Genomic DNA, 27,375 nt, shown 5'->3' on the forward strand with positions numbered 1-27,375 from the left:
CAAACGCTTCACACTTTCCCCAAGTTACTAATCTGCTTTGACCAGTAATGTACTTCTCCATAACTCTAATCCAGTTTCGCACGAAATGAAATTTAAACATCACCCGTCCTCCGTAAAACCGCCTTGTCAAACATATCTAGCAAACTAAAATTCCGAGCAGGTTGTAACTTGCGCGGCCTGGGCGGCAACCGTCTGCCTGCAGGTGTGGCTCGCAGTGGCCGGCAAACGCCACACAGACCAGACCCGACCTGGGGGAACGACAGCTGCGTCAGTGGCTGCAGAACCACGTTCTCTCTGTCGTGAGCACAAAATGACAGAGGGAGGCTTTTCCCACCAACACCTGTAAATAAGTCAAAACAAGGAGACTGTGCCGGTGACGCACACCTCTCAGGAAGTGGGGCCTGCTGTGTTTTCAGGCGCCTTCCACCTCGACAGAACTAAGATTCCATTTGCAAGACCATCATCGCAAAACATTGAATGGACTGAACACAGCGGCCACCCCTTAAACCGTCTTCCTCAACCCCCTGAGGGGTTGAGGAGTGCAGCTGCTTCCTCCACAGACTCGTGTCCGATGAGGTCGCAGTATTTACGAGGGCCGCGTTTCTCCGAAAACCACCACCACGACACTTCCACGTGCACCCGCTGAAGTGGCACGTGACCAGGAGTTTTTCACCTTATCAGTTTCTTCCTTCTAAAAATAATTAATTTAAGGCCACCTGTACCAGTTCAATTAAGTAGTGACGACTGGCATCGTAATTACGGCTACTGGAAAGCGCTGCCCCGGAGATAAAAACTCAAACACCATGTGAATCAGCCTGGGTATTTCTGCCGAGAGATTTCCCTACATGTCCCAGCTGACCCTGAATTATGTTAATACAAATGCTGTACCTAGCATTTGATCACAAAAGTCCCACTTTTATGATCAAATTGATCATTGTGCATCAGAAATCAAATGCTAACAAGCAAGGCTTCCAGCAAGAGAAGCCTTCCTCGGGCTGCCCACCCTTTCTCCCAGCACCTTGCACTAGGCACCACGCTCTCTGTTGCAACATCGCAAGTTCTTGCTGTGGAATCACACGCTATTCTCATGTGTTTCATCCCACTTACACTTGACCTTTGAACAACATGAGGGTTAGAGACACCAACCCCCCATGCAGTCAAAAATCCCCACATAACGTTTGACTCCCCCCAAACTTAACCACCCTCTGTGTCCACCAGGGGTCAGTTGCAGGAGCCCATGCCCTGCCAGGTACCCAAATCCGCAGATACCCGTGCCATAGACACGGTGAAATGCCGCTGCACCCCGCCGGCCCTCTGCACCCTCACTCAAACACAGAAAACAGTGCAGGTGCTCACTGGGGAAAATCTGCATCCGGGCAGACCCGCAGTTCAAGTCTGTGTCGTTCAAGGGCCAACTTATTTAATTTCCTTTCATTAAAAACGTGCCGACTGCGACTCGATGAACTGGCCTCGAAACCAGCAATGGGTCCCGACCTGTGTTTTGTGACTGTTGCTCTGGAGCGTGACCTGAGGCTCCTTGGAGCTGCACCCGAGTGGCCTGTGCCTCTGTCGGGGCCTGCCTGGTCTGGGCGGGCCTGGCCTGGGCTTGACTCGTATTNTGACCTTTGAACAACATGGGGGTTAGAGACACCAACCCCCCATGCAGTCAAAAGTCCCCACATAACGTTTGACTCCCCCCAAACTTAACCACCCTCTGAGTCCACCAGGGGTCAGTTGCAGGAGCCCATGCCCTGCCAGGTACCCAAATCCGCAGATACCCGTGCCATAGACACGGTGACATGCCGCTGCACCCCGCCGGCCCTCCGCACCCTCACTCAAACACAGAAAACAGTGCAGGTGCTCACTGGGGAAAATCTGCATCCGGGCAGACCCGCAGTTCAAGTCTGTGTCGTTCAAGGGCCAACTTATTTAATTTCCTTTCATTAAAAACGTGCCGACTGCGACTCGATGAACTGGCCTCGAAACCAGCAATGGGTCCCGACCTGTGTTTTGTGACTGTTGCTCTGGAGCGTGACCTGAGGCTCCTTGGAGCTGCACCCGAGTGGCCTGTGCCTCTGTCGGGGCCTGCCTGGTCTGGGCGGGCCTGGCCTGGGCTTGACTCGTATTTCAGACGGACTCCTTTTGGCCAGGGTGCAGCCGCCCACTGCAGCCACACTTGTATAGTCTGGGGAGGAGTAAACGGAAGTTTCCTGAAGACACACCCACCCTGAGTGTCCCTGCGCTTGTGCACACTCAGGGCCACGCAACCACCCCACCTCCCCGGCTCCTTGTAGAGCAACACCAGTGACAGGAGGTGATACCGCTGCGAAGGCAGCAGGGAGGCGCCACGGGCCCGCATCTCTTCGGTGGTGGTTCAGGGGGAGCCCTGCGGGGGTTTGGGAAGTGTAGGGGCTGCGCCCGAAGGTGCTAGACGACCTCGGGCAAGAAGCTGGCGCCCTGTGCGCTCATTTTCAGGTCCTCCTCTTCTGCTGTGGTCACCTTGGCCTTTAAACCAATGAATGAGACACACAAATCAACACTTAGCTGATACCCAGGAAAATATTCAGAAGTGACGAAGGCGGACATGGCGCAACCTACGCCAGTCGCATGCGAGGGGGGCTGCGTCCTGGTAGCTGATGACTCACCGACGGGGCTCGTTCGCAGGAGCCTGGTTGTCCTGCCTCACGATGACCGATGGGCTGGGGCACATTTGCGAGCTGCCGCTGAGTGTCCGACAATAATCACTACTGCTGGTTCAAACCATGACTGCCTGCATAGGCGTCAGGAGGCGGGCGGCTGTTTCCAAGGCCCTGGTCTTGACCATGATCTCCCCTCACCAGCTTCCTGGAAAAGAAAGTGCTGGACATGGAGGACAAGCATGGCGTCCAGCTCCAGTCCATCAGGGAGGAGAAAGACCAGCTGCAGGTGCTGGTGTCCAAGCAGAACTCCATCATCGAGGAGCTGGAGAAGCAGCTGGTGACGGCGACGGTGAACAACTCGGCCCTGCAGAAGCAGCAGCATGACCTGATGGAGACGGTGCGCGGCCTGCTGACCATGATGTCCACGCCAGGCTGTGAGTGATGCCCACGTGCCTCCTTAAGCTTTCATACCGCCTTAAATTTGGTTCCAGCAGAAGTCTCAAAGCCCTGAAAAATCCTCATCATTCAGAAAAAGGCACTGCTTTTCTTACCTATTGGCTATGAAAGCTTTATAGGGTCTCAGTATAGAATCGATGAAAAAGGAGAAGGTGGAAGGAAAGGGGGGTATATTTACACAGATGGATTATTACGAAGCAGAGCACTCCAAAGGTAGTTTGGATTCGTGGGCATCACAGAGCCTTCTTTGAGTCAATTTCGTCATTCACCGGACATGGGGCCGGGCAAGGCAGTAACGTACTAAGCGGGCAAACAGTAGCGGACCCATCCGATATTGTTCGAATGAGCTAATGCAGTCCCTGGCAGAGCGCTGTGCCCTTCTCCGGCACACCCTCCCGTGCCCTCTGCCCTCTGCGGTGCTCCTTCGCCTTCCCCTTCTCTCGCACCAGAGGGACAAGGGCTGCCTCTCCGGTCACTCGCTCCTTGGAGGTGTGACATACCACCCTTGTGGCACATTTAAGTTCTTTCTTAAACAAATCGGGTCTAGTTCTTACTATGGTTTATCGCATAGTGGCCTTTCAACTGGGACTCTGTGACACAGACACACTTCTTATAAGGATCTGGTTGAGACACTCGCCATTCCTTGAGACACGTATTCTCACACTTTCCCCGAGTCACGCACTTATTCCAGCTTCAACAGAAACCCGCCAACCGGGTTTCTGCCAACCAAGGAAGCAAACGCACACAAACAGCGGCCCGCCCTGGCGATGCCAAGCGGCAGGTTTCACGCCGCTGGCAGTGCGTAGCACGTGCCCCCCCCAACTTGAGTCTCCAACCCTTATTTATAACTCAGGAAAAGTGTACTTTTAAAACTATCACAGAAAAAGAACAGTGATCTGACACTGTCCAGCGGGACTAAGATAGTGAGAGGTGTTGGCTTTGAGGAGCCACAGCCCAGGGAGCCACACGGCCCAGACCGTGGTGGGAGAAGCGAGTGGAGAAAGCCCCCCACCCCTGCCCCCGTGGGGCCCACAGCAGCCAGGCCAGGCACCGGTGTACAGGGGCCTCTGTGATGAAACATAGGTCAACACCTGCCAGGGCATGTGTGCACACACACTATTTTTAATGCGACGAGAAAAGACCGAGAAGCCTAAAAGAATTTCACAGATCTGGAGTTTTCAGACTTAGATGAAGAACTGCAAAGGCATACGTGTATATATGTTAGGTTCCCCATTAACGCAAACTGTTAAGGGACAGTTGCTAAAAATCCAAACAACTCTAGACGTCTTAGGCCAAGAGTCTGAAGGGCCGTGCACAGACGTGGCCTTGGTGTGTGAGAGAGTGAGCACAGCCAGGGCCTGGACGGGGTGAAGGACAGGGGCCAAGCCACGCAGGCACCGCTGCACGCGGTATGCTTCTCCCCGGCGGTAGCTTCATCTGATTCCACTCCAGCTGGAAGGTTCTAGAAAGCAGTGGTATTGCAGCGGACTGCGAAGCGCTGCATTCCACGTAGACCAAGAAGGAGGTGCGCACTGCTGGTGAGTCGCTGTGAGTTTGTACAAAGCAGGCGGGAAGAGTAACTTTTTTGGAAAGGGTAAAAAACTGACATCCTTTTGACTTACTGTAAGAATTCAAATGTCACACAACTTCCCAAATGAGTGCATGTCGAAACCCTAACCTTTCATCTTTCTGTGAACTCCGCACAAACGCTTTCCTGCTTTCCCAAGCAGCGAAGAACACGGCGGCGGCGAAGGATAAACAGATCATCTTCAGAGACTGCGCGGAAGTGTTCAAGGCCGGCCGGACCACCAGCGGCGTCTACACACTGACCTTCCCCAACTCCACCGAGGAGGTCAAGGTAAGGGGCTGCCCCGGGTCTCCCTGCGGGGCTGTGCTCTGGTCGCAGGGCCCAGATCTGCCCGCTGCACCTGTGCACCGGGCCAGCCGGGCTCCAGGCCCTCTGCGGGGACACTGGCCGCGCTTGCGGCCCAAGGCGGCGCCTGCTGCCTCCAGCCCCATCACACACACCTGGGCTTGGGCTTTGGTGTGCTCTCCGCCAGCTGCCTCCCGCGAGGTGTGAGACTCTTCTGTGAAGTTTAAAGGAGCTATCTTCCAACCCCCCGCCCCCGCCCTTGATAGGGCTCACTCAGCTCGCAGCTCCGCGGTCCCAGGACCCGCCGGTCCTCTGGGGTGCAGAGGCGGGGCCCGCCCCTCCTGCCAGCACAGATCCCAAAAGGGGTGCACCCAGCAGCTCGGGTTTATTAAAACCGCACTGACTGCTTCGTCAGGAGCAGCCAAACTGCACACGTGTGACAAGAAGGCAGCCACACAAGGGCACTTTGAGTCTCGCTGGGCACTGCAGGTTCACACGCCTGTGCTCATGCACCGTGCATGCAAGCACCAATGGGGGGGCAAGGCCAGGAGGACTTAGTGTCACTATGGAAATGGTGCCGACCTTGTGGACTTGCTGCCGGGGACCGCAGGAGCCCGCAGACCCTGGCACCAGGACCGCGGGGCTGGGCAGGCTGCTCTCTCTCCGTGGCCACTGTGGGCAGGGACACACACACACCTTCAAGGGCAGAGCATTTTCTCCGCCGGGACACAGCCCGGACTGCAGTGCACACCCCTAGCTATGACTCTACGAAGTGACCCAACAAACGGAGGCTGTGTCGGGGCAGCGGGCGTGCTGCCTCCCTGGGGGACCAGTGCGCCTTGGAGGGGGCTAAAATCACTCCTTAGGGAGTATTTCAGCTTGGCCTTGCTTAGAGGTTCCATCAGCCGGAAGAGCATCATGAGAGAATCAGTTCTACAAACGCTGGTGTGCACATACTAAACAGCTGTTAACATGCTGCACCGCACTGGAGAAGCAGCTACACGTTGAACATAAACATGTATGGAAAAGGCACTCGCTACTGTATCAAGAATGGAAATCTTGGAGACCCCTGGAAGTACTGTCTCTCTGATTCAGTGTCACCTGCAGCTCAGTGATGAAGNCAGACCCTGGCACCAGGACCACGGGGCTGGGCAGGCTGCTCTCTCTCCGTGGCCACTGTGGGCAGGGACACACACACACCTTCAAGGGCAGAGCATTTTCTCCGCCGGGACACAGCCCGGACTCCAGTGCACACCCCCAGCTATGACTCTATGAAGTGACCCAACAAACGGAGGCTGTGTCGGGGCAGCGGGCGTGCTGCCTCCCCGGGGGACCAGTGCGCCTTGGAGGGGGCTAAAATCGCTCCTTAGGGAGTATTTCAGCTTGGCCTTGCTTAGAGGTTCCATCAGCCGGAAGAGCATCATGAGAGAGTCAGTTCTACAAACGCTGGTGTGCACATACTAAACAGCTGTTAACATGCTGCACCGCACTGGAGAAGCAGCTACACGTTGAACATAAACATGTATGGAAAAGGCACTCGCTACTGTATCAAGAATGGAAATCTTGGAGACCCCTGGAAGTACTGTCTCTCTGATTCAGTGTCACCTGCAGCTCAGTGATGAAGAAAACCCCTTTAAGAGTATAAGCATTAAGGGTTTAAAGACCCTGGGTTTGAAACAGAAACACAGACCTTGGTTACGAATTTAAAAGACAAATACTGTGTTAGTGACGATAATCCTTTCCAAAGAAACCTCATTCACTCTCGCTCCTTTAAATCAGCCCTGAAAATTGGTTAACGTCCCTAGTGCCCCAGAGGCAGCATTAGGAAGAGGACAAACCCCCAAAGAGACTGCCGCAGACTACAAGTGCTGAACAGACTCTGCCCAGCCTTTCAACCCCCTCTGCAGCCTGGCTGTCAGGCCAGGTCTTGGGGTGCTCCTGCCTGTCACCAGATGGGGGGCTCTCCCCGGCCGAGAGACAATGGGACAGCTGGCCCACGAGACCCGCCCGCAGCCAGGCAAACGTCCTGGCCAGGAGGAGGAGCCGTGCAGGACTCGGGGATGGCGTGCGCCTCCAGTCACGGCTGGAAGCATTAGGATGCATGTCCCTTTCGGTCCTCTACAGGAACAATAAGTCACACACACAGCAGGGAACAACGATCTCTCACGGCTCAATCTCCTCGTTGCTCAGTAAGGGTCCAGATTAAGTTACCCAGGTTCCCCGCCAGACATGAGACCCGAATTCCCCACCTGACGAAGGGATAGCAAGTCGCCTAGTGGGCAAGTGTGGGTGGGAACTCTGGCTCTGCAGATCAGTGCCCTGAGCGAGCCATTCGCGCTCTGTGAGCCCGGAGCTGCCTCATCTGTGATGCAACCTGACCCCTCCGGCCCCACAGAGCAGAGTCCAAGTCACAGGGGAGGTGCAGCCCCCAGGGTAACAACTCACGCCCCCCATTGTTAGCCCTGCCACTGCCCACACACAGGAGGAGGGGACGCCGGCTCCAAGAGGCAGGGGCCCCATGCTGGCCTGACTCGGCCAACTCAAGGAGGGAGTGTTCAGCACTTTGGCGAGAGCTGTCCCAAAAGGGCCTAAATAGTTCAACTTCGTTTTTGAAAACCTCTTTAGGTTTTTGTGCAAGACAGTGTCTGTGGGCAGCGCTCACCTGTGCCTGCCAGGTGGGGACATAGTGGTCCCCTTCCCTGATTTCACGGGGCACCTGCCTCCGAACGTTCATCTTCCTGCTGTGTTGGCTGTGCGATCACCATGGCCTCAGAGCTGAGGGAGAGTGAGCTCTGAGGACCCTGCACTGCGTGCTGGCGCGCTGACCCCAAGTACAACTGCCCGGGGCTCTGGGCGCCCTCTGCGGATCTCGGCTTGACCCTGCCTGATATTACCTGCTTCATCACTGTCACCCAGCTATGGGGACGACTCTCTCTCAGAGTTTCATGACCTGATAAACTATGACTCTGTACTTCAAATTTTGCAGGCGCCATTTCTCTCTTTTCCTCTTTTTAAGTCCAGACAAAGCCATGTTAAGAAAGCGCTCTAGCGGTGGAGTCAGGGAGCGGTCCGGCTCCCCATGGCTCGGGCACCAGCAGACGCGCTCAGCTACCCCAGCACCTTCACCCCGCTTTCCACAGTGGCCACGCTGGCTCTCTTGACATGAGCATCGAGACTTCAGGACAGTGACACCAGTGTCCCAGGAGCTCGCGTTCTCGGAACAAGGACAGGCACAGCAGGAGCCAGGTCAGCTCTGTGCCCCCACCCCCAGCAGAGCGCCACTTAGAGTGTGGGGCAGGAAGGCCACCACACAGGCACACCTTGGACCGCTGCGGCTCGCTCAGCCAGTGCACTGAGCGGGGATTTTGGCAGACGTACTGATGGACGTGAGCAGGACTGACCATTCTATGGACCACAGGCAAAGGAGAGGAGGGTCATCTGTGAGCTTACTGCGGCTCAGGGCTGTGCTGAGGGCCTTGCGGCCCACGAACAAAGGGTCGGGTTCTCCTTTCTGTCCACAGGGTCGGGTAGAAAAAAAGTCATGTGAGTGGGAATTAGAGCCGCTTCAAATCCTGTATTCCACGTAATAGCTAATGGCTGACTGCATTAATCTAACCTGACTGAACATGTTTGCTGCTCTCAAAAACGCAGAATCACCCATCACTGCAGGCCGCTGCGGGATTGGATAAAACGCGCCATGAGCCTCGCACAGGGCGCGGCGCCGAGCGCCAGGCGGCAGTGACTGCCATCCCCAGTGGTGCTGCTGTGGCTCAGGGTGGGAAGGGGTTGCCTTACGCAGACGGGGGTGACGCATCGGATCCATTGGAAACGGGGAAGCATTGTATTCTCAGTGAAGGTAACTTTCCTCCTGATGGAACCTGTTTCCGAACACAAGGACCCCGGGGCGGGGGCGGGGGAAGCAGCCGGGGCCCAGTGGACCTCAGGGGAGTGGGGCGGGGTCTCGCTGTCTCCCCCACTCAGGCGTGGCGAGGCGGCAGGCCAGCCCTTTGAGCGCAGGAGCAGGTCCAAGCACCCCCACCCTCCAGTCCCCGCCCACACGCCAGGACTAACTCACAGGGCAGTTCCCGACTCGGCTTACTCGGCCTGAATGTTCGCCACGCTTACCAAAAAGACCGTGGCTAACAACAAAGGAAGTCAAGCTCTAATTGGTTTTGAACCTTAACTTTCACATGTACGACCCGGTGTGCTGTGGAGAAATTCATCTCCGCTTTTTGGAAACCGTTTTTGTTCTGCTATAATCTCGTTATTTAAAACTATTTATGCAATCTTGCTTTCAGGGGTTTTTGATTTCATAATGAACCTCCAGCTGAGCTGAAATTGAGCATGCATGCTCTTAGCCCAGGAAAGAATTCTGTGTTCTGAACCAGGTTTAAACCAGGTTCAGCTCGAAAGCGGAAATCCAGAGGCAGGAGGAGAAATGCCGTGGGCCGTGGGCCAAGGGCAGGGACGACCGAAGCCAGCTCTGTGCGTAGAGCTGCCAGGCCACACTCAGGTCATGGCAGGTACATGGTCCCTCAGAATGAGGGTGGGCCGAGACACCCGGTGTGTGTCCCACACAGAGGGAGCCTGGCAGCCCCTGCGACCTGCCCTGTAACAGGAGCCCGGGACACCCTGCGTGACACCCTCATACATCCCGCAGAGGTGGCAGGTTGCCAGCTACCCTGAAGGGTCTCAGGGGCGCAGACACAAGCCGCTGACTTCCTGTGGGTGCAGGTGAGAGGCTGGCCACCTGCCCAGCGAAGCGCCCTGTTCACAGACAGCCTCCAAGGAGCAGCGGACCCTGAGTCAGCCACTGGGGGGGTCCCTGGCCTGAAACGGGCGATGACAAGAAGTCCCACTCTCACCACTGCACTGTGTTATATCATGGTTTATTTCCCATCATCTCTTTAGAGTCCTGGTTTTCCGCTTATTTAAAACCCTCCGCTTCTTGGTAGGCCACAGAGGCCCACCCCAAAGAGCCCTGTGAGCACAGGGCTTGTTCAGAGGCCTCGCGTTCCTCATGCGTCTCCCGTGCAGCACACAGACCTAAGCCACCAGCCCCACGGCGGTGACTCCGCCCTTCTCGTTGGCAGGCTCACTGCGACATGGAAACGGCCGGAGGGGGGTGGACGACCATTCAGCGACGTGAAGACGGCAGTGTCGACTTTCAGAGGACTTGGAAGGAATACAAAGTGGTATGAGCATTCGCTAAACCATCTGAAAATGATTTTTGTGTGTGAAGAGTAACTTTCAGGATCTGCCGAACCTTCACCACAAATTCAAAACCACCAATGAATCATGACAGTGTTTTTTTAACCCAAAGGTTCTTTGTGACCATGTGTCGGTCTCCCTGGTAAAGGACGGTCCTGCCACTGCAGCGCCAACTGTGTCTCCAGGGGAAGGGGCAGGAGCCCCCCGCGCAGCGGCTTTGCAAATCTGACTGCGGGTGGGGCTTCACAGGCCTCTACCCTTGGCTGTCCGTGCTCACCTGTCTGTGGTGGTGGGGGTGGGGGATGTTCCCAAGTCGTTCTAATTATTCTAACGCTAATTCTCTCCCAGGAACGGCTTGGTTTCTTAAAACTGACCTTTTCCAGATCAATCCACATTCTCCCGCAGAGGGCCCCTAATTTTCACAGGAGAGGGAAGACTTTCTGCAGAGTATTTGGTAGTGCTCCACACTGAGTGGTGACTACTGACTTCGAGTCCACGAGAAAAGCAAACGAGGCGACTGACTCTCACCCCTGGGTCCACAGGGCTTCGGGAACCCTGCGGGCGAGTACTGGCTGGGGAACGAGTTCGTGTCGCAGCTGACCAATCAGAAACGCTACGCGCTGCGCATCCGCCTGGTGGACTGGGAGGGGAACGAGGCCTACGCGCTGTACGAGCAATTCTCCCTCTCCGGCGAGGACCTCAACTACAGGTAGGGGGCGCCCTGCGGCGGAGGGCTGCGGCCCCAGATGGAAAACCCCTCGTTTCTCTAGTTTTGAAAGTGTGCCTTTGGTTTTAACAATAGAAGGGGCGCCCAGGGGACAGCACCGTGCCTGCTGAGTATGCTCTGCACCCTCAGAGCACAGGTGAACGCAGCCCGCCCCACAGGTGTGCGGCTGGGGAGTGTGCATCCCTGTTAAAAAGTCAGGAGAGCAGCGCGACACACACGCCTACTTGTTTTTTCCCAAAAGGGTTTAACAGTGAAGCCCATCTTTTTGTGGTTTAAATGCCCGCGACTGTTAGGTCCCACCCCAACGTCAGGCTGAGCTGCCCAGTCTGAGTGGCAGGTTTGGTGGGACGTTTTGGGGACAGTTGGTGGGCAGGGGAGACTTCACCGGGGCTGCCCCCCTGCGGCACTCACTACCATTTACCTTGCCCACCAGCTGGTGGCGCTAATCGCGACTGTTCCAAGGAAAGCAGGGGCCACCTGGGCCCAGAATGTGCTCTCTGGGCCTACAACGCCCCGGCAGTAGATGGCGCGGCAAAAGGCCTGAGAGCCTGGGCCTTGATCACCTGCACCTACGCGGCCAGGCCCGCACAGAAGAGGGCCTTAGGGGTGTGCGGTTCCACAAGGAGGAACTCGGCCACGCGGCTGCCTGGGTGGGGGCAGGGGGCGGTGGAGGCACCACAGGAGCTGCTCTGAGAAGGCCCGCCCCAGGGTCCAGCCACCAGCGAGCCTGCAAGAGTCCAAGGAGCAGGCCAGTGCTGCGTGCTGATCCCCAGCACCTCCCGTGCGGTCAGAAACAGGCCAAGTGCCATCCAGCGTCACAGAAGATTGCCGCCCCCTGGCCTGTGGTCACCTGCGTCCCACAGATGCCCACCTGGGACCCGCTGCTCGACAGCAGACCTGAGCCCTGCGGACACAAACACCATCTCCAGACCGGGCTCCAGGCTGGCCTCCCCCGGGAGGGCTCGGTAACAGCACAGGAAACAGCTGAGGTCCGGCCGCTGGGCAGCCCCCCGGGAACTGCAGTGTCCAGCACGTCTGCCCTGTGCAGAACGGATCAGAATGCAGATGCGTACTCTGAAAACAGAGCAGCCACGTCCCACAGGCGAGGCACAGGGCTGCAGAGCGTCAGCGAGCAGGACCGACTCCCTGCAGCGCAGCACGGCTCCCTGGGAGGCCGCGCAGGGACAGCAACGGGCAGGTGTCCGGGCCCCAGGCCGCGCGGAGGACACTCCAGAGAGATCGACACTGCAGGGGACTCTTAGACACAAGTGCTGGCTATTGTTTCACCTCCAAGCTAAATATTTTTTCAACTGGCAACAGTTAGGAAACTACAACAGAGGAATTAAAAAAAAACGACAAAGAAACACAAAAATTAAGGATTAGACTGTTTATATATGAAGATTTTACAAAATGGGTCATTACCCTCATGTGCTGACATTATAAAAATATTCTAATCTGAGCTGGTTCTTAGATATTTCCTTTAGAAAAGTAAATCAGCTTTGGGATCTGCCATTTCATGAGCACGTGTGTTTGGAGCTCGGTTTAATTTACTTGGCAACATACGACAGACATTGCACTGAAAAGCATCATGCTAATGAAACACGCCAGCGCGATAAGAGCCATAATGTGACCGAAACTCAGAGCAACTACAGATGGTTCCAGGACACGTGGAACGTCCACCGAATTCAGCAGCTGGACTCTTTTCCTCAAGAAATGGCCCCAGATGTTGGGAAACTGAGAAATACATCAGTAGAACATGGTTCTTTTTACTAAAACTAAAAAACAATTGGTACATCAACTTAAAAAACTGGCCACTTCCCACTTTAACTCTGACTTCACTCCCCTGCTCTATGACGGGGCTGACACCAGGTGAAAGCAACTTCAAGAATGTGGCCGTTGGCAATGACCAGATTTTAAAAGAGCGACTCGAAGCCGACAGGCCATGCATTGTCAGTCTCACAGAGACTGATAAGAAGCAGTATCCCCCTCATTTTGCGCACATTTGGGGAAACTGAATGAGGCCCAGGAGAGCTGCAGTGGAGGGAGGAGGGAGGAGGGAGGAAGGGACCGTCCCTGAAGGGCCCCCTGAAGCACAAGAGGGGCCTGGAAGGAAACAGCCTCTGAAACCCCTGGGGCAGGAGAGCACACTCGAAGGACCCCTTGCAGCAGGGACCCAGGGTGGTGCAGGGGCCGAGGGTGTTTCTGAAGCGTGAGGAGGACGGTACGTTTGGAGATTCGGTCCACACTTCATGATGGAGTTCCCAGAGCAACCACAGGAAAACTTCTCCAGATCTAAGTCCGTGACCCCGGAAGGACTCAGTCTGTGCTCCGGGGAACGCCACCTGGTGGCTCCTGCCTCCACCTTCCAGAACCTCTTTCTCAATTAGAGGTCACCCCCAGGGTGTCTGCCAGGCAGGACCCCGATGGAGGACGGAGGGGTGAGGGCCAACCTGACAAGCCTCCCCATGGGGGCGGGGGTGGGGGCCCGCCTCTGAACTCGACCATCTGACATGTATAAACGGGCAGTGCTGTCCCCCGGGCTGGCACGGGCGCTGCGTCCATGCTGCGCATGTGCCTTCGGGGCTGGGGAGGGTCAGCCCCGGGTGAACCGGTCTCCCCTCTGCCCTCTGTTCCCGCCCCGGTTCTTGGGTCTGACCCTCCCCCCAAGGAAAGGGCTAGGGAGCAGAAGCGGGCGTTCCAGAGACGAGCATCGTCTGGGGGCTGAAGTACAACTCTCCCTCTGACGCCTGGTTCTGTGGGAACCCCAGGGCTTGGGGGGCTTGGTTCTGTGGGAACCCCAGGATGGGCAGANCCCCCGGGCTGGCACAGGCGCTGCGTCCATGCTGCGCATGTGCCTTCGGGGCTGGGGAGGGTCAGCCCCGGGTGAACCCGTCTCCCCTCTCCCCTCTGTTCCCGCCCCAGTTCTTGGGTCTGACCCTCCCCCCAAGGAAAGGGCTAGGGAGCAGAAGCGGGCGTTCCAGAGACGAGCATCGTCTGGGGGCTGAAGTACAACTCTCCCTCTGACGCCTGGTTCTGTGGGAACCCCAGGGCTTGGGGGGCTTGGTTCTGTGGGAACCCCAGGATGGGCAGACCCGACACCCCGGGGTCCCACACTCCCCGCACCCACCCGGGAACACGGCGCTCAGCACAGTGACACACGTCCCGTGGGCCCTGCTCCGCACTGTCCCAGCCACCCGCTGCCCAGGGCTCCCTCCCTCGAAGCAGGGCTGCCACACCAATGGCCCCTCTCCTTTCTCCAGCATCAGTGCTGCCACACGTCTGCATGCCGTGCCAGGAAGTGCCGGCTATCAGCAGTGCCTAACACCACAGGATCTGATGGTGCCTCCCAGGGCCCGGCAGGCGGGTCACGACCCTGTGCAGACACCAGGCGAGGCAGCCGGGGCGGTGGGCGCCTCTTTCTGCCTTGACTCGGCAGAGCTGCACTCCGGGTTCAGTGGTCGTTCCATGGTGCCTGACGGCCTCCCCACCCCACCCCCCACTGGAAATGCGGTGTTTGAGGCTGTCCAGTCTCCCTGAGGCCCTCGTTTCTCTCTGGGTGACCCTGCAGACCTGCAGAGAGGACCCCCCCATGCCATGGCCCCCCCTTCCTGTTTATGTAACAGCGGCAGGAAAATAAACCACAGTGCCCTGAGGTCCCCGCTGGTGCTGTGCAAGTGATAGCCATTGACGGTTTCATGAAAACAGCCCTCTCTGCCTAAGGGTTTGATGATAAGTTGGTTCCTGTTTATACCAGTGCAAAAATATTTTGTCCAGAGTGTGCCCCAGTGCACTAGGCAGCCCAGAGCGCCTTTCGCTAGAACGGGACACTTTACAAAAAAAGTTTCCACTGCGGTGGGTCAGCAGCCCCAGCCCATTAACGCCGTGTTTTCTCCCCCTTGGCACGCCTGCAGGATTCACCTCCGAGGGCTCACGGGGACGGCTGGCAAGATAAGCAGCATAAGCCAGCCGGGCAACGACTTCAGCACCAGGGACGCAGACAGGGACAAGTGCGTCTGCAAGTGCTCACAGATGCTCACCGGAGGTGGGACCGCTGCGCACACTCTTCCTGTCTGTGCTGGCTGGGTGACGTTCGCGGTGCGGGGAGGGCTGGCTCGGGGGACTTCCACCCGTGGCTGGTGACCGTGCTGCACCCCTCAGATGTGCCCACCTGCTACCGGGAGCTTTTCCTCTCTCCGACTCCTGAGCGTCGGGCAGGAGCTGTCTGCCACTGGCTGTGTGGGTCCAGGACCTGCCCCGACAAGGAGGGGGCCGACAGGGAGGGGGCCGGGGTGCTCGCTGAGTGTGCTGCTCCATTAAAAAGGTCAGCTACCCACAGGGCAACCCAAAGAGCAGCAGAGAGTTGTCACCATAGAAACGCTTCCAAACAATAGTTCACTGTTCAACCAAGGACTTTTCAGGTATGGTTTTTTTTAAGGATTTCATTACTGTATAGCAGACACATGCAAACACAAAGCAACTAGTGGACTACCCTGCCTTTCTAGTGCCCAAATTGAAAGGCGTCCAGTTTATGAGAAGGCCTTTACTCTCGGACTCTTCGCGCTCCCCACCTTTCATGTCAGACCTCTGTGCAGAAAAAGGGAACCCCGCCTCCAAAGCCACAGCCCTGTGACAGTCACATGAGGCGGCCAGACCCCCCATCGGGAGCTCTGAGGAGTTCAGTGCCAGGGGCCAGCTGCTAGAAAACTTGATTCCTTCAGGTTTACATTGACTAAACAGAGCGAGTGAACAGTAACTGAGAGCAGGAAATGCTGTCAGGTTAATTCTTAAAAAACGCGGCAAGGTTCAGGACAGCAATGAGAGCTGGGGGCAGGGTGCCCAGGACGGGAGAGAGGGGCACTGGGGGCTGACCTCAGAGGCCGGGCACCGGGAGGCCGAGCTGCGCTCAGGGCTCCCTGGGCGGGGACTCGGGAGCCGTGGTCCACAGCCGGGAGGCGGAAGGACCGGGCCCAGCCTCTGGTGCATTTGCACTTCCGTCAAAAGGAAGGGTTGGTGGCAAATAACCTGGAACTCCATAATTTTCATGTCCTCGAGTTAATGCTGAAAGAACTGTCTGCGTTACAAAAAGCAGCCCCATGTTCCTTAGATGGTGCATTTATGCACAGTACATTAAGTTAGAAACACAGGTCGCCCCTGTCTGCACCCCCGCCAGTGAGAGAGCGCGCTCACCCTGAGGCCCGAGGGCTGCCTGGTGCCCGGGCTCTGCAGTAACAACCCTCGTCAAAGCCCACAAAGCGGGGAAGGCGAGGGCCGGCCAGGCACTCCCCGACCTTTTGGCCGTTCCCACACCGAACCGGCTGCAGAGCAGAAGCGCAGAGACAACCAGGGAAACAATGTATTTGTTCGCTCCCATCAAGATGTGGGGCTGAGAGGGCGAGAGGAAAACGAGACGCAACGGAAGGGAGAAACGGGCAGTTCTGACAGCACGGTCTGCGTCCAGCCCGAGGTCTCGGTCACGGGCACACCAGCCCAACGGCCAGCCAGGGGGTTTCAAGGGCAGTAAGCTCGGAGTTCAGTCAGACGACAGACTCTGGACGGGAGGATCTAGAAACCCGAGATATTTCTGAGTGTCTTGAAGGGTTCTGAATAAATCACACACCTTGTCAAATGGACCTGAATCCGAACCAGCTCCAGCCACAGAGCTGATACTGTCAGGGACGGGCACCTGGAAGTAGTGACTGGTGTCCCCAGTCTAAGGGATGAGCACGGGAACACAATGTATGCTCAGCATCAGAACGCTCTTCAAAGAGAGAAAACATGAGACACAACTAAAGCCCCTCCACCGGGACCTGTCCCTGCGCACACCACTGAATCGGGGTGCATTCACATCCTTTAGTGACCGTAGAAAATGTCGGTCATAGTTCTGTGACTGCCTCCTGTATCTTCTACACCTTTATGTAAGTGGCACCACCCTGTATGTGTCCTCCCAACACAGAGTTCCAGGACTTACGCAGACCACTGCGTGCAAACCACCCCCGCCCATGCTCGCTGTGGAAACCACAGCGAGGGGGGCAGGGAAGGGGAGGTGGATGTGGGCCTAGCGCCGCCCCCGCCCCCGCCCCCGCCGCCCCATGCCCTGGCTTTACCCCAGTGAGTGCACCACCATGGCTTCCAACATCCTCTCTGTCCTTTTCTCTAGCAGCACTGGTACTTAAAATTCAGGGTTGCATTTTAAACAAAAGAATGTCTTTGGTGCGTGGAGGGAAGGCTGGGTCAGTCCAGGTCAGTGGGTTGCTGGGCCTGGAAAGGTCTCCTGGCCCAGAGAGCCACCCTCAAGGCCTGGGCTTTGNCGCCCCCGCCCCCACTGCCCCATGCCCTGGCTTTACCCCAGTGAGTACACCACCACAGCTTCCAACATCCTCTCTGTCCTTTTCTCTAGCAGCACTGGTACTTAAAATTCAGGGTTGCATTTTAAACAAAAGAATGTCTTTGGTGCGTGGAGGGAAGGCTGGGTCAGTCCAGGTCAGTGGGTTGCTGGGCCTGGAAAGGTCTCCTGGCCCAGAGAGCCACCCTCAAGGCCTGGGCTTTGACCCTGTCTGCTGCACCCCCAGGGCCCCTGCCAGCTCAGCAGCATGGGGGTGGTCTCCTACCCCTGGCTGTTGCCGCTGGCCCTTCCACATGGCGCTGGGGGGGAGGCGTGAAAGCTCGCGTAGACATTGCCACCAGGGAGCTGCGGCTCCCACATGGCACGGGCAGTCAGCCTTCTCTCTCGCCGGTCCACGCAGCACCAGCCCCCCTAGGAATATGTGCACGTACTTAAATGCACGGAATGTGGCACATGGGCAAGCCAAGGGCCTCCACCTCGGGGGGGGGGGGGGGCGGCGCGACCCAGTCCCTGATTGCATCTCTTTTACTTCCACAGGCTGGTGGTTCGACGCATGCGGTCCCTCCAACCTGAACGGAATGTACTACCCCCAGCGGCAGAACACTAACAGGTTCAACGGCATCAAGTGGTACTACTGGAAGGGGTCAGGCTACTCGCTCAAGGCCACGGCCATGATGGTCCGGCCCTCGGACTTCTGAAGGCCTGCACGGGCCGGGCCAGGGCCAGCTGCCTGACTGCCCCAGACTCAGTCCCAGAGGTCTGACGACATAGCTGCACTGCCACCTCTGCCGCCTCAGAGGAGCGCTTGCTCGCGGGGACCCCAAAGCAGAGCCCCGAGACCCACCACGGGCACCTGCTCCACTCGATGGGCCGCAGTGCAACCCAGAACCGTCACCCGGTGACCTGGTGGGACCGCTCTGCACACACTTCGAGCTCACGGGGGGACTGCCGACTCGAAGACCCTGCCGTCACTCCGGGAGTGCCCCGTGCAGGCTCCTTAGTAAGTAACTGGAGAACAGGTGCCCAGGCCTCGGGGCAGAGAGAGGCTGGGGCCGCACTCCGGGCACTGTGTATGGACTGTGTAAATACCCACGGGCCTCAGTGCGGCCCGGTCTCCCAATCAAAGGGCGGAAGAGGTGCCCGCAGCTGCACAAACGCACGCACGTTCAGGGAGGGTCCAAGAAGAGCTCGTCTGTGGCTCGGTTTCTGGGGAAGGAAAGACACGGTTCACGCATTTCCGCTCTTCTTCGGTCTTTGAATTTTCATCCCGAAAACAGTGTGTTTACGTATGTGTTGCTGGCACAGTGCTAAGTTAATGCTCAAACACAGATGTCAAGTTCGTGCAGTGGGGGCTCCCAGACCTCCCGAGGGTGTATTCTTTCCCTTGTGTAAAGACCATGCTCTTGGTTTGTTTTTGCTGTCTGGCTGTTAAATATGAAATTATTTTTAGAGAGTAAATATAACTTATGAGGTGAGATGAGTACATTTAACTGTTTTGAAAATATTTAGTATTTTACTATTTACTTTTTTGAAAACACTTGAAATATTTTGAAAATAGTAATTTGATTCCAAAACAACCGATGTGTCTGGTGACATGGAAAATTCTCCCTTTCAACGATGAGGGAAATTACACATTTAATCTGGTGACGAAGAGACTTCACTGACTGTCACTTGCTGCTCTGACACAGAGGTCTCGCTCTCTTCTGCTGAGACGTGTCCTGGAGGAGGAGGCCCTGCTTAGTGCACGGCTGGGCAAACCCTGCCGTTTAAGGCCTGTGCGAAGCTCATCTCCCTGACTTAGACTGTACCCTGAAGTTACTTTAGGAAAACAAATTACATTGTTAAGATTACAAAAATAATGTCTACCAGAAAACTTAAGGGGCATTGTGAAGTGCAAAGCCAGCGCCCGATGCTCACAGTGTGCTCACACGTGTACAACACACTCGGGAGAGGGCGGGGGCTGAGCGCGGGGCTGCCTCACACCCTGAGCCCTCGTTCTGCTCAGAGTCTGCCCAGCATCACGCGCACTGGCACATGGCCGGGGGCGGCTCAGAATCTAGGGGTGACATCTCACCTACCTGCTTTCGACTCAGCTGCCAGGCAGCTTAGGGCCAACTCTGCGACCAGCATGTGCTTCACGCCGTCTTCACCCACACTTCCCTGCCACGGCTGCGCCCTCTGCCCACTGTCTTGTCTGGCCCCTGTAACCTGCACAGGCCCCGCCCCGGCTCACTCAGTGTGAGAACGCCCCACACTGTCCCGTGTGGAGTCTTCCACGGGCTCCGATGCAGCAGGCCCTCTCCTTGCTCCACCACGTGGCACTCTCACCGATCACACAGACAGAGTCCAGGACCACCACCCTGATCACACCTAGGGGCCGGCGTATTCCAGAGGCATTAGCTTTGCACCAAGTGAAGACCATCCCACGGTGAGAAAACACCAGTGGCTGAAAAGCAACAGCAAGTTTCTACGGCCCCTTGACGAGCACAAGGCAGACACGCTTGAGAAAGAGACGACCCAGCACCAACTATCAGGGTCCAAGTCGTGTCCCTGGTCCCTGTGGGTAGGCCAGGCGCCTGTTGACGGTGAAGCGCCCCCTGGTGTCTCGAATGACACACGCACTGGCCCGACAGAACGGGGTCTGCGTGCTGAGTCTGTGCTGCAGTGCCTTGCACAGCATTTCAGAGCGTCTCGGAGAACTCCTTCTCTCCTAAAGAAAGCATTTACGGAGTTGAAAGGAAACCAAAGTGGCAATCTTAAAAATAAAAACCAAACAACCCAGCAACCTCGGACACCACAGTGCCTCGGGGCAGAGGCCAACTCCTCGTCATCCGAGGACCCCATGCCACAGTCAAACAGCCAAAACGCAGGCACGCGGGTGGCAGACGAGTCTTTGCTTGTCGCCCAGGTGTTAGTCTCTTACATGAACAGACCGTCCCAAACCTGGTGACGTGTCTGAAAACGGAGGCCAGCTTCTGCGCAATCCTGCTTCCAAGTAAACCTGAAATTCCTGACCAGATTATTCCTTAATCTTCAAAAAAAAGTTAGAACGTGGGACTTCTCCATTAGCATCTGAAACAGAGTGCGGTGAAGCAAAGGCTGCTTTCGGAAAAGCACAGCGTCCACAGGACACGCTGGCCGGCCGCAGTGTTTATACCCACCCGTCCTCCCTTTACCGGCAGCAAGTGTTATCTCTCGGGCTGCGAATGCGACGCAATGCTACCTTCTCAAGAATCTAGGCTTTTCCGTTTTTCTCAGTCCCGAGGACTTCTCTAATTAAAGTGTTCTGAGAATGCATCCCTCCCAACTTTCTGCAAATCATTCTCACTTTTATTCTCACAAATACACAGAAAACGAGTGCGAGGTTTGGCTAATATGTCTTCTTAGTTGATAAACACTCGAACCTGTAGCTGTGCTAACAATAATTTCTAGAGAATACCAAATCGTATATCCCATCACAACACAGCGTCTGACTCACGGGAGCTGCAGGGAAGGAGGCGGAGAGTTCGAACGGTTCCTCAGAAATCCAGTGACCCAGTTCCAGCGACCACAGCACCTGCAAGGACACAAAAGCATGACACTTTAGACGTTCACTAGGCGCTTCAGTGGGTAACGAGCCACCTAGGAGAGAGAGCAAAAGCAAAACCCACGAGACCACCGGCAGTGGGCCCACGCCCTGTGGGTCTGCAGCCAAGGCTGGAACAGGAAAGGGCCCTGGGGTCTCTGGGAGGAGGGAGTGTTGTGCTGACAAACGCCCGGTGAGAATGGGTCTCACACGACCAGAAGTCAGGATTGTCACCTGAGGCCGAGCACTGGCCAACGCCCTGTTTTTGCATGTGTGAAAGACTGTAGCTACTTTTTAATTCCTGGTTTCCCAGGTACAGAGTCAATATGGACCAGGGGCATCGAACTCATTTTCACCGGGGCCACGTCAGTCTCCCAGTTGCCATCAAAGGGCTGAATATAATTCTAGGACTGTATAAATGCAACTACTCCTTAACAGTTAGGGGAGGGGTTGGCGTTGCTGCCAGCGGTGGGGGGAACAGGTGGAGGGCAGGATTTGGCCTAAGGGCCTTGTGTTTGCTGCCTTTGCTCTAGACAATGCTCAGTAAATATTCGTATTACTTAAAAAAACAACCTATTAAGAGAGGTTTCGGAAACCATAGCCTACATTCCAAACGCAACCGTTAGTGTGGCTGTTTCTAACCCCAGCAAACACCTTCAGGAGCTGTGCTCCACAGCCCGTGTGAGAGTCCTTCAGAGAATTCCGAAGAGTAAGTATCTCATACACAAGCATTTCCCTCCCATTCTTCCTCCTCATGTTATAAACTGAACCCACGCATTTTTAAATGGTCAAAACGATGTTTCCATTTTAATTCAACAGTGCCTGAAATTCGGCAGCCGTCTCCGTGACCAAACTCCCTCAAAGCCTGTTTTTATGCTCCAGTGGAACTTTACAACTGAAATAATCTGACAGCCACAAAGCCCCCATTTCTCCCTTCATCTGAAATTGCATTCCTCACATTTGGTGAGCTCATTCTTTCCTCCTACAGTTGCGACAGGAAGCTTACATTCTTCTTGCTGAATTACTGGAAACGACTGAAGTCTCCCTTTTTGCTCGTTTCTAAGGTTCAGAGCCATCTATGGGAACCAGTCATAATATCTCCCTTTTTTAATACGTTAGAGTCAGTTCGTGTCCGACCCCAGACAGTGACACTTGGTTTCTCAGGGAACTGCGCACGGCGGTGGGATGCAGGCGAGAGCAGGACACAGCACCTCCACGCTGCTGCCCAGCGCTGGCTGGGCTCCCAGACTCACTTATTTACTCAGCGTCTCTTTCCTTCTGCTCACTCTCCACTCCTCTGCCACCACGCATCAGATCCCACGCCGGGTCCTGGAAACGGACCCAGGCTCGGAGGAGTCCGGGCCCCGTGGGAGGCACGAAGGCCAACCACAAACAGCAGGAAGCCGCAGGAGAAGCTGGCTGACTCAGTGCAGGAGAGCGACAAAGGGTCCACTGGCGAGCTGGTGTTTCAGCCGGGTCCTCAGGGATGTGTGGGAGCTCGCCGGACAGAGAAAGAGGCAGCGGGCTGGGGAGAGGGCTCAGAGGGCACAGAGTCCCACAGGCCAAGACAGGATTCAGGCGGGGCCTTTTTTGGCTTGAGTAGAGGGTGCTTTGGACGAAGCGGCGGGAAAACAGGGCTGGCTGGATCCATTTGGTAAGGGAGAACGGATGCCCTGTTTCTGCCCCTGTGTGCTCAGCGGCATTAGTGCAGGGCAGGAGGACTGCTGGGCAGGAGCCTCAGAACCCCAGCCGGGAAGGCAGGACAAGGAGCTCCCGGAACTCTGGGCCCAAGGGGACATGATGGGACGAGTGTGACATGGAAAATCTGTCTCCACCAGACAGAAGGACAGGGGGAGAGAGGGGGAGAGAGAGGGAGAGTGGGGACCAGTTGTGCTCTCAGGGACTCCCCCAACCCCGGCCAGATCAGTGTGTACACACGCATGTTGTCTGTGAAGACCCTTTGCTGCCGCGACTCCCACCACCCGACCAGCAGCACAGAAATGAACAAGATGCGACTTGTCCTGAGAAGGCAAATGAGCGAAGGTGGTTGACATCTGGCAGCTACACTGAAGCTGGGTTTCTGCTCGGCCCTTTCTGGGCGGCTGAGCACACGCACACAGAAGTGTTTCCCCAACTTTTCTCGGTCAGGGCACATCGTCGTTTACAGAGAAGCACCAGTAAGACTCATGGTTCCCCACATGCACATGCGGTTAGCCCGGGAAATAAAACACAAAGTTCCAAACCAGGTCCACGTCACCTCGGGCACGGGGCAGCGTGGCAGGGCGGGACAGAGACACACTGTCCCAGGGACCGAGTCCGGGAGCCACTCCTAAGTATGTGTGGCATGTGGGGTTCTAATATAACCCCCATCAAAACGTCAACTGAATTTCAACGGCGTCTTGGAGAAACTTCGTGTTCTCTGTGCTTGTCCATCTTTAAATGTTATGAAAATAAAACTAACACATCAACAGAGTTTTAGTTAGTGAATCATTTCATTTCTCTAGAAACCCGGGGTGAATGTTGTACAGAGGTAACAGAAAACGCAAATTTGATGGTAAGGATCAAATCAAACATACTAGGGAAAAAGGGGACAACTCCTGTCACCGGCCACTGATCTGTCCTTCGGAGAGCATTCAAACTCGGAAAGACATGCTCTGCAAGGCAACAGTAACGGCTGTAAGTGACCTTGAAAATGAGGAGTTAGCCCAACATACTTCCCATAACACGTGCGATAGAAAAGCGAACGAAGAAGCTGAGCACAGCAAGGAACGGGGCTGAAGGGACACAGAGGGCCCCACCCCATGCTCAGTGAGGGCTGGGGTATCTCAGTACGCCCCACCACGGATGCGGTGTTTCTGACGCTTCACAATGGCCACTCATGAACCGGGAACCTCGGCGGACCCAGGTAGGCACCATTTCTGGCCTTGCCATTGGATCGGTAGCAAGGATGAGACAGCGTCCCATTACACAGGGCCCCCCGCAGTCCGGTCTAGACCTGCGTGCACGCAGGGTCTGCTCACTGTACGCCCATCGGCCCCCTGACCCAATGCTCGACTACAGTGAATGGAGAGAGAGCCCACAGCAGGTCAGATGTGACGGCACCGTGGAAGTTGCCACGATGTCAGCTCCACGGTGACTGACTGGGGAAGGAGGAGAAAAGCTCAAACCTAAGTGTGCAGAGAAGGAAGTCAACAGAGAGGGTTTGATGAGTTGCTCAGATCCCCAGCAAGACAGAGAAAGGGGTGGCACAGGTATGTCTGAAAATGGGGTGTAGAGCAGGGTGAGAGGGAGCTCCCCGCCCCTCCCCCCACCCCGGCCCACTCTCCTCTGGAACAGGACCAAGTGCAAGCGAACGGGCGTGTCTGGGAGCAGCGGTGAGCAGTGTAGGGAGGACCTCTCCACCCAGCCCAGCCGGGCCCCGCCCTGCACCACAGCGGGACCCCAAAGTATGGCCCAGGCGCTCGGTCCGGGGGCCTTGGGTCAGCCCGGGAGGGGAAACGCATGCAAACCCCAACACATGGCCCTCTGCCCATCCAAGGCCCACCCCATCACGTTATCTGCATGCCACTCAGGCCAGCCGAGATGACCGGCTTCTCGGTGCCTCACTCTACATGTGATTACACTCGATTTCGCACCATTGAATGATGTCTAGAATGAAAGCACAGGCCACGCCACACAGAAGGGGTTCCTGGCTTCACTGTGATGAGACGTCTCAGGGTAACGGCGGCTCTGCAGACCCAGAGAGAGCGAGTCTCTGGGGTGGAACAACTAGGGGCTCCCAGGTGGTGTCACCAAGGAAAATAAACGGATTAGAAGATTACTTGGCCTATGGACAGAGTTGAAAGAATTATAATGCTTTAAGGATTTCTTGCAGTGAATTCCTGATAGGCACATAGAAGTCGAAGCAATCAAAATTATTACAAAGAATGAACCAAAATTACGAGAAACAGAACCATAGTACATCACATGGCTCAGCTCAGAAAGCGATCACATGATCATCCATGTGTGGGCATGTTCACGTGTTCCCACATGGTCTCACACACACACAAAAAACTTTAAACAAAAATCACAGCCACACTAGGTAGATCAGAAAGGGGAGATGTTGGTACCAGTAAAAGCCATATAGTCATAATTTAATCTTTATTGAAGTCTACAGATAATGTCTAAAAGCGATAAAATCAAAAACTGGCAGGAACGGCAGTTTATTTAGAAATATGTAGGTAAAATATCAGAAGGCTATTTTAAGAGTGGGAATCGGGTTGAGAAACAACAAGGCATTTTTTCTCCTAAGCCTCATACATTTCACTTGATTTTTTTGGACATTCCGTTTCAGAGAATGTGAGACTGGCGAGGGAGTTCCCATCCTCACCCAGGCCCTCTGCTCTGTGCGTCTCCGACATGGCTCTCCGGTTTCAAACTCGCCCTGCCAATGGGGCCTGCTTGCCCAGAGCTACACAGACATTGCGCTGGGCTCGGAACGAGAACTGAGTTGAAGCTGTAGCTCAAGATGCACAGAACCAACAGCTTAGAGACTGTCTCCCAACTCGTCAACACAGTATCCCTCCCCTCTGATTTTAGTCTGGCTAGATTTCTTTCATAAGAGTCTTACAGTGTTCCACAAACAGATCCTGCAAATATTTGGCCATACTTAAACTTCAATATTTCAATGTCTGGGAGTGTAAAATGGGATTCTAAAAGAATCAGAATACTAGATGTTCACTGCTAGTGCTCAGAAATACAGCTGCAGTTTGCACGTTGACCTTGTGTCTTGTCACACTGCTGAGCTTCTCTGCACACCCGCTGGTGTTTTCCACGCAACTGTGCTTCTCGGGAGTGGCAGTTTTATTTCTTCCTTTCTCTACCTGTAGGCACGTATATTTTTTCTTGCCTTATTGCGCTGGCTGAGGATTTCCAATACAGCGGGGAAGAGAAACAGCGAGAGTGTCAAAGCCCCATAGTTCGTGCTTTGCGAGGCAGATGACATGGCTTATCATAACAACAGAATAGCGTGAACCCAGAGGGCTTCTGTGTGCAAATGTGTCTATGGAAAGCACAAGGATTTTCCTGCTTTGTTTTGTTTCAGGTAAAAAAAAAAGCACAGACTGGCCCTGGCTGGTGTGGCTCAGTGGATTGAGCACAGGCCTGCGAACCACACGATTGCAGTTCGATTCCTAGTCAGGGCACCTGCCTGGGTTGCAGGCCAGTTCTCAGTGGGGGACTCACGAGAGGCAACCATACATTGATATTTCTCTCCTTCCCTCTTTCCCTTCCCCTCTAAAGATAAATAAATGAAAAATCTTAAAAAAAAAAAAAAAGCACAGACTGTCGCCCAGTACTGGGGCGGGCCAGAGGGCACTGGGCTTGCCTGAGCCGCCCCAGCCTCCTGTTTCCCCAAAGACTCAGAAAATCCTACGCGGTCAAAACAACGCCAGCCCAGCCCCAGAAGTCACTCTCCAAAACAAAAACAATCCAGTTATGCTCTCCTAACATTCATCCTAATTTCTTAATTTCTTAAAAACTTAAGTTTCTTAAGTTTTCTTCAAGCTGTTTTAAAAAATAAAGTTATTCACAAATAAGTGAACTCTTTAAACAAGGTACTCTTAATTTTTGACTTATCAAAAAAATTAGAGAAAAAATTCAGAATGAAATATATGAGTGATGAGGAAAAGCTAGGATTAATGAAAAAAGTGACTCGTAAGAGAGAGATTTCAGGTTGCACTTGAAAAAAGGAACCACTCCATATAATTATTATGATTCAGTCCTGGTATGAAAATTACAATTGTAAAGTGAGGCTGATGTAACTCACTTGAAAACATTACTGGTCATGTTGGAAACATTTATTAATAGTCACAGTTTCTCATCACAGCTGCACTACTAAGTCTAGTCCAAGCTTCTAAACAGCCCGCTAACCGGGTCACGGTTTCGGGACCTGTCCCCAGGGCACAGCGCCTGCCCTGTATATCCTTTAGCACCAACGACAGTGACTACACTAAGAACGCTTGTGAGAACAGAGCAAGTAAAAAATAAAAAATAAAAAAGCTGGGGGGCTCTGGGGGAAAACGTAAACAATATTCTTTGCACATGAAATAATTTATGTTGTACAAAACACTTGCTGATCAGTTAAAACCAAATCGGACAGAACCTCGGCCCCTGGGACCTCGTTAAGTTCAAGCAGTCAGACAGCAGGAAAGGAGCCGGCTCTGGCGGGGCCCACCGTCCCCCACCAGCCGCGGAGGTGCCGCCACAGGGAGTCCGCATTCTGCCATTGTAGGCCAACAAAACTATGGAGATCGTATCACAGGTATTTGTCTCGCATCAGGTTTTATAGATTCTCGGTCTCTGTTATGAAGGAAACTGATGTTCTCAAACAAGAAAACTTTAAGATAAGTCAGCACTACGCACGCTATTTCGACTTTTTCCTAGAGGGAAAGTATTTGCTTCTCCCACAACTGGACAGTATCATGTATTAAGAGCCTGGAATCCAAGCACCCGGGTTACACCGATCTCTCTCCTCACAGCTTTCTGACAAGAGGCAAGTTGGTTGTCTTTCTGTCACAGGAA

General features: G+C 54.9%; 2 protein-coding genes across 2 annotated transcripts in view; one reads left to right on the forward strand and one right to left on the reverse strand.

Annotated features, from left to right (window-relative positions):
• Window positions 1–20,895, forward strand: part of ANGPT2 (angiopoietin 2) — a 47,131-nt gene extending 26,236 nt beyond the window's left edge. Inside the window, exons 4-9 of the mRNA XM_037063372.1 lie at window positions 2,841–3,073; window positions 4,826–4,953; window positions 10,062–10,163; window positions 10,722–10,888; window positions 14,818–14,948; window positions 17,787–20,895. Of these exons, the coding sequence (XP_036919267.1) occupies window positions 2,841–3,073; window positions 4,826–4,953; window positions 10,062–10,163; window positions 10,722–10,888; window positions 14,818–14,948; window positions 17,787–17,947 (922 nt within the window). The 3' untranslated portion in view covers window positions 17,948–20,895. The remainder of the gene's footprint in view (window positions 1–2,840; window positions 3,074–4,825; window positions 4,954–10,061; window positions 10,164–10,721; window positions 10,889–14,817; window positions 14,949–17,786) is intronic.
• MCPH1 (microcephalin 1) overlaps window positions 1–27,375 on the reverse strand; it is a 139,458-nt gene that overhangs the window by 59,051 nt on the left and 53,032 nt on the right. Inside the window, exon 13 of the mRNA XM_037063373.1 lies at window positions 20,728–20,805. Coding sequence (XP_036919268.1) covers window positions 20,728–20,805 — 78 coding nt within the window. The remainder of the gene's footprint in view (window positions 1–20,727; window positions 20,806–27,375) is intronic.

This window comes from Sturnira hondurensis, unplaced genomic scaffold, assembly GCF_014824575.4.
Source record: "Sturnira hondurensis isolate 20B ecotype Veracruz unplaced genomic scaffold, ASM1482457v3 Scaffold0014436, whole genome shotgun sequence".
NCBI lineage: Eukaryota > Metazoa > Chordata > Mammalia > Chiroptera > Phyllostomidae > Sturnira > Sturnira hondurensis.